Genomic DNA, 15,681 nt, shown 5'->3' on the forward strand with positions numbered 1-15,681 from the left:
TTAAGCTGGTGAGAGTTACTATTGTTATTTTGTTATCCAAAAAATCTCTGAAATTTCACCTCACATTAACAAATTGGGAAAGATATCAAAAGATGGGAATAGTTAATATTTGTGATGGTTGTGGAAAGCTAGGCAACAAATGGGCTGCTGACTAGCAGTCTAACCATTCTAGAAAGCAATTTGTAATTACATAAAGAAAGTCACTAAAATACCCATATCCTTTGACCCAGCGATCCTACCTCTAGGCATAGATCACACAAAAGTATTTACAATGGCACTCTTTTTGGTAACAAAGACTGGGAGACAAAAGAAACGCCCAACAGTTAAATAAGTTGTGAGATATGACTATAATGCATTAGTAATAATTATCATCAATGATAACTAATAATAATTAATAACAGTTGATTATTAATCATTTAATATGTAGCTCTCTATACAACAACTTGAAATTTGTATTGAATTTCACATTATCTTAGTAAAAAATTTATCAGCATTGATGAATACTAAGAATCAGGTGAAGCCACATGAAGTGATGTAAAAGTAGAGCAAGCAAAGCCAAGGAAACACTACACACTATGACTGCAATAATGCAAATGGAGAGAAAAACCAAAATAACTGAAGTGCCAAGTTGCTAAAGTACAATGACCAAGCAGTACCTCAACGAAAAGCTACATGGAGGCACTTCCTTCCTTCTCAGTAAAAGGGGAGGCCTATGAGGGTGGAACACTGAATACAAGGTTGGCCTTTTTTGATCAGCTGATTGGTTTTGTTAGTTTTTTCCTCTTTTGTTATTCTTTGTTATAGTGGACAAGGCAGGCAAACATCAGGAAACTGAAGTGACAAAAGAACAAAAGATATAGATAGTTTATGAATAAACACATTACCTACAAAACGTAAACAGAAAAAGCAATGTAATCCAGAAATAAAACAAATCAGAAAACTAAGAGGGCCTTGTTCTTGCCTCAGAAATTAATTCTTAAGTCCTATCAAGCAGACAGATAAGAAGCAGTATCATGATAATCTCAAACAGTAAGCAGCCACTTGGGAGAACAAATAAGAAAAGCACACTTTGAAAAGTCTTCCAACTAATGATCACGCCTATTGTTTGTTTACAACACAATCCAATTTTTAAAATGTATTGAAAAGATTAGTGAAGAAAATTTAAGACAGTAGAAACTTTTGTGTGTATAAATATTTCTCATAAATTGCTCTAAAATTTAGTTTCATCTAATCAGCTGATTCTTATGTCATCATTCACAAATATTAAATATGTACCATTGGCATAAGTATTCTGTAGATTTCATCATTACATTATTTTAAAATTCCTATTTTGAAAGAGAAATTTCACCTAGAGGCCAAGGAAAATCATTTTAATGTGTTGGAGACATTCACTTGGTATTAGCAGTCATTTTTTCCCTTAGCATGTTGAATTAGCTGTCCTAAGCCAGTTATGTAAGCTGTATAGATTTCAATCCTTATCCAGAACCTCTTAATTTCATTCTTCTTTCAATTTTACAATAAGAAGAAGTGTATGTATTAGTTGGTATTAATTTTGAAATGTCCATCTATCGAGTGTCTTTTCCCTTCTCTCAGGGAATTGCTAGACTTACAACATTCCCCCTAATCCCCCACTCACTTTTACACTGGGCTAAGCTCAGGATAGCCATAAACATTTTGAAGTAATACAAACCTAAATATTCCTGCTAGGCAAACTGAGGAGTGGAACTGAATTATAATGAATCAACAGCTGTCACAATATGACCACAGTAACCAAATCAAAATATCAACCACTAACCCAGATGAGATGCAAAGGTCATTCAATAAGCCAGTGGCTCTTTTCAGCACTGCCTGAAAACCTCAAGAGAATCTTTGCATTGAAATATTCCATTTGGTTGGTGGGGTTTTAGGAACAAGTTACTCCTTGTCGATAAATAAGTTAGTGTTCTGGTAGGGTCTTATACAGGTAGGACTAGAACCATTTGCCAAATTAAGGAAACTGAACAAGTTCACAAGGAAGTTCTTGACAACAAAGGAGCTGATGAGGAAAAAGCTAGCCTATCGCACCCAAATATATCCATATATCACAGCTCACCTTTCATTTAACAAACCAAGAATGCCATCTGATCATTTACCCCCTAACAAATCTAATGGTCAATTAAATCACTGAGGAAATAGAAGAAAAATACCACTTTAGATCCTTAAATGGATAAAAACATTTTAGTGGGGAAAAGTATTTTTCTACAGTAGTAAAATGTCCTTCAATAATTCCCTGCAGTACATTTTTACTGGATGAAAACAAAAACTCTAAAACTTGAATAATCCTTGCCTGGTGTTTTTGTTGCTCACTTAAAAGAATCCTGTCCAGATAAAAATTCTCCTAACAGAGGACTCAGATCCATAGACCCATATCCAAAGCATATTCTAAAAGAAACATACTGCTTAACAGTCAATGCTTGGCCCATATATTAAAAATGTCAATGTGGATGTACCAAGGTTAGTGATTCCTCCCATCTCAAATGTTCTTAGAGCTTGGCTTCTCTCTCTCTTTGTTGTCCTTAATACATTTTTTCTAGATTCATGCTTACTTGTATGTGTGTAATATCTCTCCCATTAGATTGTAAGCTCCTTTTTTAAAAATTGTTTTTACATCTTTGGAGCACCCAAACCTAAGACAGTACCTTCCACATGGCAGGGACAGAATAAATGTTTGATTCATTTAACTGAATTGTGTGCATTTTCAGGAATTACATCATCCACTCATGATAAAGTGGTATTATTTTTCCATACTAAAAATGATTCTTCAGCGACAAAATATGTTAGGGGTAACGTAACATAAAATGCTATTCAGACTGACCATATATGCCTGCATGGATGAAGTTTATTCGGTAAACACTGGATGAAAAGTGCCTACTAAATGGAGTCAATTTAGACAGAACCATTTGGATTGCTGCAGCATTTATTTATTTTTTTAGGATGCATATCTTTGCTACTTCTAAAAGGATTTGACAATGATGATCATTGTCTTAAATTTCCCAATACTATGGACACATATGCAGAAGGGCCAGAGAGAAGTTTGCTTTCTTCTTGATGAAATCCTTGAAACCAAGAAATTCACTTTATTTTTCAAGCATTAAAAGGTTTTGTTTGTTTTAGTGTTTTGGTTTAGGGATTTTTTTTTCAATCAAGAGATGTAAGTATCAGTCACTTGACATTATGCTTTCTTTGCAGTTACTCTACTAAGGTGACAATTTTCATACTGTTTTATAGAATGCAGTATATAAATGAAGAGTATATATATATATATATATATATATATATATATATATATATATATATTTATTTATTTATTTATAACATTAATACAAATCTCACAAAATTCCCAAAGGACCAAGATTATAATAAATGGGTATTAGTATATTTACTATATTTAATTAAGGTGTACTGTCCCTGCCTATGTAGTTTATTCCCATAAACTCTAGGTCTAGTCCCATATAACACAGTTTTGTCACAAATGACAGATATTCACTCCCAAAAATCAGAAGGTCGCTCAGTACTTTGTTTTTTCTGGTCATAAAAAGAAAACCTCACAGAACCAACAGTTCACTTTAAAATAAAAATCAGGTTGTCTACAGCTACTCACTCCTTCCTGTAAAATCAGTGTTACTTTTGTGGTAGATACCAAATGCAGTCTTAGCCCTGATTGATTTGACAATCACAAATCTGATCCAGTAAAGTAGCTGATTTATTTCTGATGCTATAACTCTTGCCCCAATGTGAAATCATGGGAGAATTAAGTCTTTGAAATGTAAAGAAATCCTTTTTAGTTTTAATGAGAACATTACTGATTCTGAGAGTAGATGTTGGATCTCTTTCAGAAACCTAAAGAGTCAGGCAGACACCACTTTTACTTACGCAAGAAAAACTTCCAGAAAGGCTGTAATTTGAAATATAAGTATGGCCCAAAAAACGGATTGTGAGAGAGAGAGAGAGAGAGAGAGAGAGAGAGAGAGAGAGAGTGTGTGTGTGTGTGTGTGTGTGTGTGTGTGTGTGTGGGCTACTGAGTTCAAATTGTGGAGCTACGCAGTTGGCCTTCTTTTATGCCATCTGACTCATCTTCTGAAAATGAATTACCCTTAATTTTTCTGAAAACTGTCTCCTATAAAGAAGGCATAACAAAATATAAAAGTAGGTAAACTTGAAAAAAAAATCATTCTGAATGAAGGGAGGCTTAGACAATAGCCTTAAAAAACACCGTTAATAAAATCAAACTAAGCCCTCAAGTTGACACTGGTGGATCAGAAAATCTTCAGCAGGGTGTTTAACTAGACCTTAAAAATTGCTTTCTTCCTTTTAATTTTTATAACTGAAGTCTTCATGTCTTCTTTAACAAAAAATTTTTAATAGTCAATTGCTCAGTACCCTCCCAACTCCGAGGGTGACTGTCCTGACCCAAGTCTGACACTGCATCATTAATGTCAGATAAACCATTTAGTTCAAACACAATTCTTTTCTGTGCAAGAATCTGCTAGAGGTAGAAAATGTAGCAGTTTGTAAACAATAAAGAGCCATGTTTCAGACGAGACAGCTTATCTGACAGAGCAGTTCTTTCATTAGAAGCAGTGGGTGGGAGACTCGTGGACATAGTCGCATTTCCTATCACAATGCAGTAGACTGTCTTGGCCTCCATATTTAAGAGTTTAATGGGAAGGAGGGCAGACAGGATAAAAGAGCTTGGCTGACATGGATTTTCAGCTTAAACAACAACAAACTGAAAGGAGTAAGCCCTGGGCTCTAGCTAACTTAAATTTTAAATACTGTTCAGATCAAAAAAGCAATCTGGTCTTTTGAATATTTTCTCCCTTAGGAAATATACAACAGTATTATTATTTAATATGTATGCATTACTTTGTATGTTCTGTTATATTAATTTATTAAGTTATTGGTACTAAGCCACTTTATTTTTCTCATATGTTAATACATCCCTCTAAAGAAAATAAATATCCATTTAATCAATTTGAATTATTTTAGATCATCAGAGGATAGTTTTAGGAACCCTCAGGGAAGCTTCTTCTAAACTGGTTCATGGATCAGGCACTAACTTGTAAGAACTATTATTTTCAAATTTTTATCCTCTGCTATCTTTAGTTTCAAATATATGAGTTCTCAGAATTACAATCATTGTTGTTATTAGAACTGAAGAAACTAAATTTCTTTTCAAAAATCTAATTGGACAAATATTTCCTTGGAAATCAGACTTTCTCTAAAAGAGAAAAAATGCTATCTGTCAATCATACATTATTAGTTTTCAGTAGAGTATACGAAGTTGTACCTTACATAACAAAATATAAACTAATAAATTATCATTTAAAAGTAATAATAACTTATATTCAAACATCTTATAATTTAAAATATCTTGCTGGGGATCAAATACAGTGCCCCAATGTCACCTTTAAACATCAAAATTGATGTCATGAGTTACAATGGAAATGTCAGCATTTCTCTGCTTATGTTGGCTTTGAGTCTAACGCCTCAAATTCCTTTGATGGGTTTGGTGATGATATATAACATTACTCTTAAATGCAAGGCTGATCCATGAGTTAAACAATGTATGTATGTTCCCAGTGTTTTTAAAAATCAGGGCATATTTTGGAGGCATTGGCATTAGAGAACACAGTCCTGGTTGTGTATTCTTTTTAGGTCCAACTACTTGAACCAAGGGATTTCATTTAATTTACTGATCAATTCAAAGGAAACACAGCCATGATGAGAGATTCCTAATATTTTTAATTACATGTTTATTTAACAAAGATCATTTATCACTCAAAACTAAAATAAACAGCTAGAGGGACCTATAAAATGATCTTTTCATTGCTAAGGCTGCTGTTACTAAACTAACATTGCCATGGTATGGTCAAAGGAATAAAGAATATAAAAGGACTTCACAATGAAGGGCATTCTGGTGTCTGGCCCTTCAGCTCAATCAACATCTAACTTGCTTTCAGTAAAATAGAATATAGCTGGCCCAGGTCTCAGGTTGAGTACGTGACAGTTACACATCCACATTCTGACAGTTTGTTAGGAAAATATCAGTCTTTTAAAGCCTTGTAAATCCATGTATTCTTTTCTTAGTCTCTAGGTTGAACATTCCCAAGTGATATTGTCTATGTGCAAAGTGGGTTGCTACTTTTCCTCTAACGAGAAAGAGTTCAAGATAATGAAAAAGAAGGAAAAATCAATCTTAACATTTTGGCTTCTTTCACTTTTATCTTTCTGGACTTGGGCTGCACTATTGCAACTACTTGTCAATATCTCATTATTTAAATGGAGGAGTTTGGCAAGATTTGGTGTAAATACAGTCTGTAACATGCCAACTCACATAAAAATTTGACAGTGTATATATATTTAATGAATTCCATAACTTTTCATGTTTAAGAAAATGGTATACACACACATACTGGTACCAAATGTAGAAGATTAGTCAATTAAGATATCGAGTTGCATAAAATAATTTGTAAGGTCCCTAAAACCACAACACTATGCACATGCTTTTTAAGCAAATAAAACATAAGTATTCAGAAAAGAATATATAATTTTCAAAAGATATCTACTTACTTTGTATTCTGGAATTGACAAAAGGAGGAGAAAGATTGTCATGTGATCCAAGGTCCCTGCTGGTCATATGTTCATAGTGGGTCCCATCTCCATAGTTCTGTTAATAAAATAACGATATAAGCTAAAAAATTAGTTATAAGCATGCACACAAGCAGAAAAGAAGTATTTGCACATAGTGGAAATTACACTCAACCTGGAATCAGAAAATTCCAATTCACACCTAATAGCTATATAACTAGCTGCAAGCAATTTATTCAGTTTTCTCACCTATAAAATGGGCATGATCATAAAAAAGGGCTTTGGGATTTTAATAATGCTATTATTATTGTCGATTCTTAAAACTCTCTTCAGATAACAAATCAAAATGAAGCTAAGAAGCATCATTTTCACCTACTTTCACTATATTAAACAGTCCAGACTGTAGTATGAAAGTGGTATAGGCACTTTTAAAGGCTAAGTCAAATGATCAGTTAGAAAGGATATAAGATGGATGTATTGTATGATACAATATCTAGTACCACAAACTCTTGACATTTCTCTTAGGTTTTCATATCATAAGTAACTAATATGTTTTTGAGAAACATCAAGACATCAGCACATTTCAGCAGTACTGATACTGCACGTGGTATATAAGCACATGGATTGTAAAGTTGATATATTTGGGTACATTCTCAAGGGCTGCTCTTTTTCTCTTTATTTTAATGGCAAAAGAAATACACCAAAGAAAAACACTTTACTCTGATGGTTCGCTCAATTTAAATGTGTAGATCCCAATATAAGAGGGGAGAAAGCAGATTTTATTTTCTCTTATCATTTGTTCCATTTTGATATAATGCTTAAAGTGACCAGGAAAAAAAATTTTCCTGTTCAGTTGGTTCTGCAGCCTTCACAGAAGTCCGAATTAAATTTACTTAGAGGTGTCAGTCTACACCCTTCCGTGTTTTATAAGCCTCAGTTTTTTATTCATATAACTGCTCTTCAACTTTTATCAAAATCTATAACCAAATATGATAGCCAAAGGACAGAGTCTGTCCCCAGGAGAAAAGATACATTTCACCTTTGGTGAAAGGCTATACCAGTCTGCTAAGCTCTGGTAAAAATGTTTTAAATTTTCCATGTTTTCCATTTATTACAAGAAATTAGAGAGCACTGAAATTCTAAAATGTAACTTTATAAATCTGTCCATGTGCAAAAATATTCCATGATTTAAACTGGCACAAATGAGAATCTTGGAAATACAAATAAAAGTATGACAGATTCAAAATTGTTCACTGAGATATCTTTAGATTAGTTTCAGGGGAGTTGAAAGAAACAAACTAAGAAAGTCCAGATAGTTCCAACCTGTCCATTTTTTCAGAGAGATAAATGAAACTGTTGTAATACAGACAAGGTAAACAACAAGAAATTCAAAAAATCTGAATCATCCTCATGAACATAAGAAAAGCAGTAATCTCCTACACTTACTGTTGAATGGAATGAATTTCCTTCTTTGGGTGAAGACTGTAACATGAGCAGGAGGAAAAGCTTCCTCAGCCCATCCATATAATGCACAGAATATCAAACTTGACAGCTGGTACAAAGCCTCAACAAAGTGAGTGGTAAGAATAAAGACACTGCAATACTTTCAAAACTAAAGTTAGGATGACAGTGCCAAAGGACAGGTGGAACTATATGGACCCACAGTGCTCAGAAATATTCTGATTTTGACAATGACTTCTTAAGTTGCCCCTGATAAAAAAATAAAGACCTTCCCCAATATAAACCCCCTAAAGCAAATTACAAATAAATCCACTTCAGCTTTAGTGTACTTCAGTTTTTTTTTCCTTGTAAGCTGATAGCTTTGGTTCACCTTACTCATAACACACATACACACACATATACAAATTCCCACACATTGACACACATAAAATATAATGAAATATGCTATGAGTTTTTAATTTTTATTTGTTTTTGTGAGGATAGGTAATTGGGCATTTGATTCAGTAAAGCCTGGCTGTATGCTAATATCACTGAGCTAATATCACTGGAGCTGAAAGGGACCTCAGAAATCATCTATTGTACTTCTCTCATTTTACAAATGAGCAACTGAGGCTCACATAATTAAGTGCACTTTCCAAGGTCAGTCACCTGGACATAATAAACTAGTGGCAAAAACAAGACTAGAACGTCTTTTCCTAACTTACCATCTAAAGGACTTTTCCACTAAAGCACAGCTACAAATGGACAAATAAGAAGAAAAAATAAAAAATGAAAGAGAACAGCATGAAACTGAGAAGGAAACAATGTAATTGAAGGTGCCATGTGCCCCAATGGTAATCAAAGACTCGAGAGGTGAAATAGCAGGAGCATATTTTTGAAGTAAAATCACTTCCCAGACTCATATATACAATAATACCCAATTCTTTTTGTCACTGTTTCTAAGTTGCCCAACCTACCACTTCTAATTTCCCCCAGTATAGGACCCATCCTTGAATCATGCTTCTGGTCAGGGAAAGCAGGTAGATGTCAAATACAGTAACAGGATCAGATAAGTCAGCAAAGGGAATAAAAGCAATTCCAAAGACAAGCTGATCTGCTACCAACTCAGTATGCACGTATTTCTATGAAATCAGGTGTATGAAACTCACGTTACATTTGTCAATTTACATATGCAGGCTGTCTGGTCATGGGAAAAAAAGATTAGATATACTTACCCTGGATGGACTTGGATGTCCTCCATTCCCCCAGGACCCTGAGCTAGTTCTGTCTTCTACATCTAGGGACAAGAAAAAAGTTCTTTAGGCTTTATTGCAATAATTCTTTCTTTTTGTATGTGCATTTTTAAATTAATGTTTCAAATTAATCTCCTGTTGCCTTTAATTAAGAATCAGGCACAGGGCTACCACGATGATAGTGGCTTCTGACCCAACTACTTAAATTAACTCATTTAAATTCACAGCAGAAATGAACCGGACCCTCAGGAACCAGAGGTTTGAACATAAAAAATTATATCCACCCTTCAGTGTTTTATGAGCCTCAATTTTTTGTACTGTAACTATTCTTAAAATTTTATCAGAATCTATAACCAAATAATCTTCTTAAACTTTTTATATTTAATGAAAAAAATGAACTGATATAAAGAGAAAAACACATAAATAAGTATAAATAAATCGGCTACATCCTTTCTTCAATGTCTAAAGATACTTCTTGCCTTTTACATGAGGACCATGTACATGTGTCATCAAATAGAGAGTAAAATAAGGTCATATCTGAACTTGGATTTAACAAATATTTTCTTTTACTTCTCCCTCAAAAGGCTGTAGAGAAATTAAACAAACATTTTATTAAACACTTGGCATTTATAAGGTATTAGGGATACAAAGATCAAACAAGACAAAGTTCTTAGCCTCTCGGAGCTTATAGTCTTGTCAGGGGGATACAATACATACATCCCCCTAAGTATGATACAAGGTAGACTATGATCAAGCAAAAAGAGAGCCATGGACAATGAAATTACTCTAACTTCTATTACCAATTAAGTAACATTACTAGATAAATGAAGTAAGTTTAATGCCTCAACTGGTAGACCTGAAATATGAGAGGTACAGGTAAAAAGCCATGCTATTTAAAGCACATAAACATTAGAAGATTTAGTTAATATGAGAAATTGTCTCAAATTCCTTTGAATAAATATCCTTTGTAATAAAAAGTTTTACTTCTATGCTATTAATTGTGACTTCATGGAAGATAACAGACGGCCATCACAAACTTCCCATGACAGAATTGAGGAGGAGGTGTGAAACTTGGTCTTGTAGACATTAGACCATTTATTGTTTCCTAACATTTTAATGATACTGTTTATTCCTTTAATGCTACTACCACCATTCGTTTTATTGCTTCTATTTTATTATCAGCAGCAGTGATCATCATGGCATAATTAATTGATTTATTTATGGAGTACAAGGTAGATGGTGTTTCAGTATATCTTAAGAAGTGAACAACACCACCAATTCACGATTAGGACTGAGCTTGAATTGTTCTTTCTCTTTTTTTAAGTTCCTTTTAGTTATATAGTTAAGAAGAAGGAGCCTTGTCACTTCAAAAGATATCCCAACTGCACAGAGATGTCCCCCATGGACAGTCAAAACCAGTGCATTGTATGCTTCAAGGCAGGTCAAGAAAACTCCTGAGATTGCATCAAGGTCTGTGGGAACCCACAAACCCTCTCTAAATCTGCGTTTAAAAACCCAACGACCTGGTTTACAATGTTTGTGCTTTACTGAAGTACTCTGTGAAATGATTTTTCAGGCCTCTGGGATTTTGACACTAATGAAATGTGTATCCTACGAAGTCATCCTAATTCGTAAGCAGAAATCAAATATTTTAAACAGAAAATGTATGAATAATGGCATCCTTCTTCCACTACAAGTTCTTAAGAATCTATTACCCCTACTCTCACAGCTGAAGGAACTAACATATAATTTAGTCCTAAAATGAAGTAGTGGATAAATGAAGTAAGCTTAATGTCTCAACCGATAGATATGAAATACGAGAGGTACAGTTAAAAAGCAATATGTTATTTAAACATAATCCAGATTCAAGTTAAATGAAAGAAGTTAAAAGGAAACTGAATTTGAATTCATCTGTTTCCTAGGATTCACTCTATCACATTGGTTGAATCATTTGTTTTCTGTTTTTTAAAAATGTATTAGTTAAACATGAATAAATGATGAAAGGTAATGGGGGAAAGATTATATAATAAATGGAAACATGGAAAGGAAATTATATTTGAAAGAAAAAGGAAAGATTAGAGGAAGAAGAATTGGGATCGGGCTTCTGACCCCATTTCCTGCTATATGCTCTTTGATTTCTGAAGCCTAGCTCAGATCAGGGCTGCGGCTTCACAGGGGTTCTTCATACACCTCTTCTGCCCACGTGAAAAAGTAAAGATGACGGTCAACTAGCAGCCAGCTAATTAACAGGCAGCTAAAATACATCAAAACTTGAGTATTCCCAACTGGGCATTTTCAAAAGCGAGCAATCCACTAATTAAAAATGTTGGAAGTCAAGCTTTTTCAAAGCAGGTTAAATACTAGTTGGGTTCCTTCACACATGGATTCCCAGCCAATCAGATAAGGCTGCTCTTTTTTCTACCAATTTTCTCTGTGCCTCTCTCTCCTGTCTAGTTCTCCTACTCAATAACATTTCTTTTCTGCTTTTTTCTATTTGTTGTTTTCTCTTTCCTTCTCTAGGCATGAGCAAAGTCTGAGGCTCTACTTTGACAGTCAGGACAAATTGCTAAGAACCTCAGTTGCTCTGAAATGGTCACAAGTCCTGATCTAATTTTAATTTTGATATAACTGAGGCTGAATTGGGAGACACAGGGTAACAGCAATGGACAGCTAAAATTTTACAGGTCATTTCACAACCTTAAATAAATCATTAATTTAAAAAATGCCTTTTAAAATCAAAACTGCCAATTAGATGGCAAACATCTACTGAGTGCCTACTGTGTGCAAAAAACATTATCAGAAACTTTGTCCATCAGCCAAGATACACAGAAATGAAGTGATAGAAGAAAAATTACTAAACAATACAGCAACCAGTACAAAATGGTACAGTAAAAGCTAATAACATAAACTTGACTTAATTGACTGGCCTTCAACTCCTCTCCCTAGCAAAGTTCATTTCTAAAGAAGAAATAAGAATAGGGAAGAACCTAAATTACACAAGGGAAAAGGAAAGAAAGAGGAGGCTGGCATAATCCCAAAGTGGAATCATAACCTCTCCGAATTCCAATAACACTGGGCTAAATTCAGTGCGATTCAATAAGCATTTATTAGGTGTGTACTAGGTGTGGCACTAGGCTGCACTCTTCATAGACAAAGAAAACAAATTTTTTGGAAACTAAGGGCAGGCTTGTGGATAGGGAATATATTCTCATGAGAGAATCTTCACAATACCCATTTTTTTATTCACTTCATTAGAATGTGTCTAATTAGGTCCAAAACAAAGAAAACTAAAAGTAGAAAGTCAAATGTGGTGAGAATTCAGGGGCTCCAACTTCTGTTACCCCCAACAACAACTATAACTGCAAAGAGGAAAAGTACAACTTTGGGATCAGAATAATTTTAATTTATCTTTCACCATATAATTCTTTAAATCTCAAATCTGGTTGAGCTGATAGAAACCTTGAAAAGAACTAGACTAGGTTCTAGCTCTGGTTCTGCCACTAACTAGCTGGGAGTGGGGTGAGTAGGAGGAAGTGTAGGTGGGGAGAAACTGTTTGTCAGGACCTATAAGATCTGATTTCATCAGTGTAAAGGAACTCAAACTCCTGGTAAGGAACTGTACCCTCTCTGTAATTCCATTTGAGAAAGCTGTTTGAGGCACTAAAAAGTTAAATAATTTGCCCGATGTTACAGCCAGTATATGTCTGGAGGTAGGACAGCAACACAGTTCTCCTCAGGCCTTATTTCTGCATACTACACCACACTGCCTCAACTGGATAAATTCCGTTAAACCAGGTATTCTTAACCTAGGGTCTCTGGAATTCTAAGGGATCAAAAGATAGATTTCCAGGGGTCTGTGAACTTAGATGGGAAAAACATTGCTTTTTAAATTTTGACTAAACTTGACTGAAATTTAACATCCCTTTAATTATGAATGCAAGTAATAAATATTATTCTGAGAAGATATCTATAGGATTCACAAGACTACCAAAGAGGACCATGATACCCAAAAAAAAACCCAAAAAACAAAATTTAGAACCTCTATCTTGGACAAACTACTTTCAATAAAAGGAGGAGTTTGGGTTTGATCAACTGGATATTATATTCAGATAAACTTGAATCTTTGATGCTATGATCCCTCTCTGAGCCTCCCTGCTTCTCATCTATAAAGTGTAGGGTTAGATTTAATTTCTAAGGTTCTTTTCAATTCTGATAGTCTCTGGTTTTATAGTTCTCTCAAGCTGAAAAATCCTATCATCGAACTTTAAAATGCCAATGTGTTTCTTGAATTTACTATCAACAAGTATTATGTAGAAAATTCACATATACAAGATATTTTGCCAGTCCCCAGGGCCATGGAAGATATAAAAATACAGCTCCAACCCTCAAGCAGCACAGAATCTAATTGGGGAGTTAAAAAACAAAAAATAGTAATGTACTGTAACCTATCAATTATAAAACATTATATGAATATGTAGAACATAATGTTAATAATCCAGATAGTAAACGCAATCATAACTCACAACAAAATGTCACTGCAAGCTGGGGTGCCCAGGAAAGACTTCATGTTAGACAAGGGGCTTGAACTCACTTTGAAATAAGATTAGATCTTATATGCGGGTCAAGGAGGGTAGAAATATGAAGAATTCTAGATAGGGAGTATGGTATGGAAAAAGATGAAAAGATAGGAATGAATGAACACATAGCACTTTAAGGGACAACACGGAGACAAGTTTGGCAGAAATAAAGTATTTAGATGCCACTAAGAAAAATAAGGTTGGAAAGACATGTTAGGGCCCAGAATATGGAAACCTATAAATGGTAGACTAAAAGAAAGTCTTGATTAATTTGATGGACAATGGAGTGCCTCAAAGGATTCTGACATGGGTAATGACATGCTCAAAATGCTAGTATTGAAAGATTAATCTGGTGGTGGCATGTGGGAAGAACATTAGAAGGGAAGCAATTGAAGGCAGAAGTCTAGCTAGCAGACTATTGTAGCAACCTCTAAATTAAATGGTGAAGGATTATATCAGAAGAGAGGGCTTGTGCTGGCGAAGTGAAGACAGAAAATGGAAAAATTGAGAGAGATGTGGGAAGGGGAAGTATTTAGTGACTGATTGGATGAAGGTGGGGGAGTAAAGTAAAAAATTTGGAGGAAGAGTTGGGATAGCTCAGATGTTTGCCCTTGAATAATTAAAAAAGGAATTCTACCACTGATAGAAATAGAGAAATACAGAGAGGAGATAGTTCTTGGGGGAGAAAAAGATGTAGCTTAGTTTTAGAAACATTTCATTTGAGGTAACAGCCAGACTTTCATGTAGAAATAACCAATAGACAGAATAGCTAGCCCAGAGTTCAGTAATGAATATCTGAAAGAAAGAGTTAAAGGTGGAGATCTGATAATCATAAGCATATGGTGATAGATATAACCAGGAAAACTGATGAGCTCTCCAAAGGGGAGGGGGTACAACATACAGCACACTAGAGAAAGTCTTGGGCTATATACACATCGGTAGGGTGGGAGAGAAAGAAATAAAATTGATGAGCTCTCCAAAGGGGAGGGGGTACAACACACAGGACACTAGAGAAAGTCTTGGGCTATATACACATCGGTAGGGTGGGAGAGAAAGAAATAAAATCAATGAAGTTAGAGAAGGAATGTCCAGGAAGGAAAGAGAAAACAGGTAAAATTATGGGAAATATTAAAGAATGATTGATCCCTTACATTAGTAGAAATTACATCATTATTTACTATGTTTAAAATATTTATTTTCTTATACTGTAAAGGAACCTTTATGGTGTAACAGGATCAGAGAATTATGATAAAGGTTCAGTTCTGGTGCCACCACTTCTGAGAGAATTTTCCTCATCTTCAACCCAGTTATTAATGCTCTCTACCTCCTCAAATTGCTTCATATTTATTTATTTCTATAGTGTTATAGGTCTACTCACCTCCCCCCTACCCCTACTAAAATATAAATTCCTTGAGGGGAGCATCTTTCTTTCTTTCTTTTGGTCTTTATATACACAGGGCTTAGCAGATGTCTAGAACAAAGAAGATAATTGATAAATGTTGAATTCAAAGTTGTTCCCTTACCTGTTTAAATCAGCCAAGAGAACCACGGGAAATAAGGCGGACATGGATATCTATCCCACACTGGCTAAAAGCTCTGCAAATATGTTGAGATCCAAAGGCATCTCAGACATCATTCAAAAACTTAGGGACATAGTCAACAAGCAGGTATAGTCTTTAAAACAGGAAGAGACATGAGAAACCATGGGAGCTAAATACTGGAGAGAGAAAAGTGCACATGTGATACTCTAGATCAAGAAATTAAGAACCTAGATTTCACCT

At 34.7% G+C, this 15,681-nt stretch overlaps 1 protein-coding gene across 4 annotated transcripts in view; it reads right to left on the minus strand.

The window, feature by feature from the left end:
• TCF4 (transcription factor 4) overlaps nt 1–15,681 on the minus strand; it is a 435,705-nt gene that overhangs the window by 270,583 nt on the left and 149,441 nt on the right. For all 4 annotated transcript variants that reach the window (XM_036757133.1, XM_036757108.1, XM_036757126.1 and 1 more), the window contains 2 exons: nt 9,306–9,367; nt 6,613–6,709 (listed from right to left, as the gene is read on the minus strand). In XM_036757133.1, the coding sequence (XP_036613028.1) occupies nt 6,613–6,709; nt 9,306–9,367 (159 nt within the window). The remainder of the gene's footprint in view (nt 1–6,612; nt 6,710–9,305; nt 9,368–15,681) is intronic.

The sequence above is a fragment of the Trichosurus vulpecula genome, chromosome 1 (assembly GCF_011100635.1).
Source record: "Trichosurus vulpecula isolate mTriVul1 chromosome 1, mTriVul1.pri, whole genome shotgun sequence".
NCBI lineage: Eukaryota > Metazoa > Chordata > Mammalia > Diprotodontia > Phalangeridae > Trichosurus > Trichosurus vulpecula.